The 1627-nt window shown below is 38.0% G+C and overlaps 1 protein-coding gene across 1 annotated transcript; it reads left to right on the forward strand.

Annotated features, from left to right (window-relative positions):
• Positions 1–9: 9 nt before the first annotated feature.
• LOC107738878 (putative protein PHLOEM PROTEIN 2-LIKE A3) lies at positions 10–640 on the forward strand (the record flags this gene model as incomplete). Its single annotated transcript, XM_016550779.1, has 1 exon — positions 10–640. A coding segment is annotated over one exon (631 nt), but the record flags the coding sequence as incomplete, so codon positions are not given.
• Between the last annotated feature and the right edge of the window lie 987 nt (positions 641–1627).

Raw genomic sequence — 1627 nt, forward strand, 5'->3', positions numbered from 1 at the left:
TTTGAATTGCTGTTGTTTCCGGGAACTAATGCCTTTCTGTTAGTACACAGAGATGTGAAAAACTCTGGTAGTGAGTTTTATCTTTTAAAAGCTCTCAGTGGTGTGTTCGGGAAGGAGGTCTTGGACTACTGCGTGGTATTATTTATAGATGAGGCTAGGCATGATGATCCAAGAAAGAACACCTGTTTGAAGATGTGTGGAGGCAGATACCACATTTTACAGAACACTGACGAAAGTCTTAATCTGTTATTTAAAAAAACAGAGGCAATGACACAGTGGAAAAGCAGCAATTTTTTCACAAATAATTGGGAATTTTTCAGAAATGCTGAAAATTATTTTGAAGCTGAGTATAAGAAAAAGGAGAATACACTAAGGATAGAATTGGCAGAAAATAAAGAAAGTGTTGAAAATCTAAAGAAGGAAATTAAAGATATGAAAGAACTAGATGCAAAGAAAGATACAGAATTCAATGAGAGAATCAAAGATGAGCTAAATAAACTGGCTGAGTCAAAAGACAGAGAAACAAAGCTACGCAGTGAGTTGGCTGCTCTCAAAAGCAGTGAAAACCAGAAGGAGGAGAACTTCCAGAAGCTAAAAGAAGAGCTGACCATTTACAAAAAAAGAGAGAATGAGTTAAGCAGTGAGTTGGTTGCTCTCAAAAGCAGTGAAAACCAGACAAAGGAGAAGCTAAAACAAGAGATGATCATTCACAAAGACAGAGAGAGACACTTAAATGATGACAAAATTAAACTTCAGAGAGACAAAGAGAAACTTCAGAGAGAAGTGGAACAGCTCAAGGACAATAAAAAACAGTAATCTGACTGCAGCAAAAGTTAAAGAAGTGTTTCTACTTTCCAAATTACAATCAGAATGTAATGTGATCCAGAGAGAGGAAGAAGTACGAGTCAAAGAAAAAGAGCTGCATGAGAAAGAGAGAGAACTGGATAGAAGAGAGAGAAATCTGGATGAACGAGAGAAGCAGCTGGAGATCAGAGAGAGAGAAGTGAGACAGAGATCCTGGATCTAGTGAACATTGAAGGAGTGGAATCCTGGATTCATCACGGCCTTCATAAAATATATTAATTATCCTTTTGCATGATTATTGATCAAGTTCTTAATCAGTATTTAACTTCATAGATTGCTAGTTGATTGAATAAAATTATTATTTACCATACACCAGTGAGTAGACATTGAAAATATATGTGTATAAATAACTTACTCTCCCTTAGTGAGAAGTTGGAATGTGTTACTAGGTTTTTTTTAGGAGTTTTTATTCTCTCCATTTAGAGTCACTGTGACTGCCCAAGTTTGGCTGTCCAGGTTCAGATTCAGGGCCGAACCAGCCAACCTTGAAGTAGATAAGTGTTTTGTGCGCATGTGTGTTGGTATCTGTCTGTGCAGGGCTCGTCTCCAGGGAGATGTGGAGACGGCACCCGAGGAGTAAGCATTCATATGGAGATCTGTCGTCAGCCGAATGACCCGTTACGTCTGACCCCTGATCGCTTGTCACCTAAATAATCACCAGGAGATCTGTTTTGAAACTAGACATCCATGTGTGGAGATTTTCTAAGTTTATCTATGTTTTAGCCAATCAGAATTCTTCCTACCTATGCTTTGATGTAATTAG

This window comes from Sinocyclocheilus rhinocerous, unplaced genomic scaffold, assembly GCF_001515625.1.
Source record: "Sinocyclocheilus rhinocerous isolate Xijiao unplaced genomic scaffold, SAMN03320098_v1.1 scaffold32483, whole genome shotgun sequence".
In the NCBI taxonomy this organism is placed as follows: Eukaryota; Metazoa; Chordata; class Actinopteri; order Cypriniformes; family Cyprinidae; genus Sinocyclocheilus; species Sinocyclocheilus rhinocerous.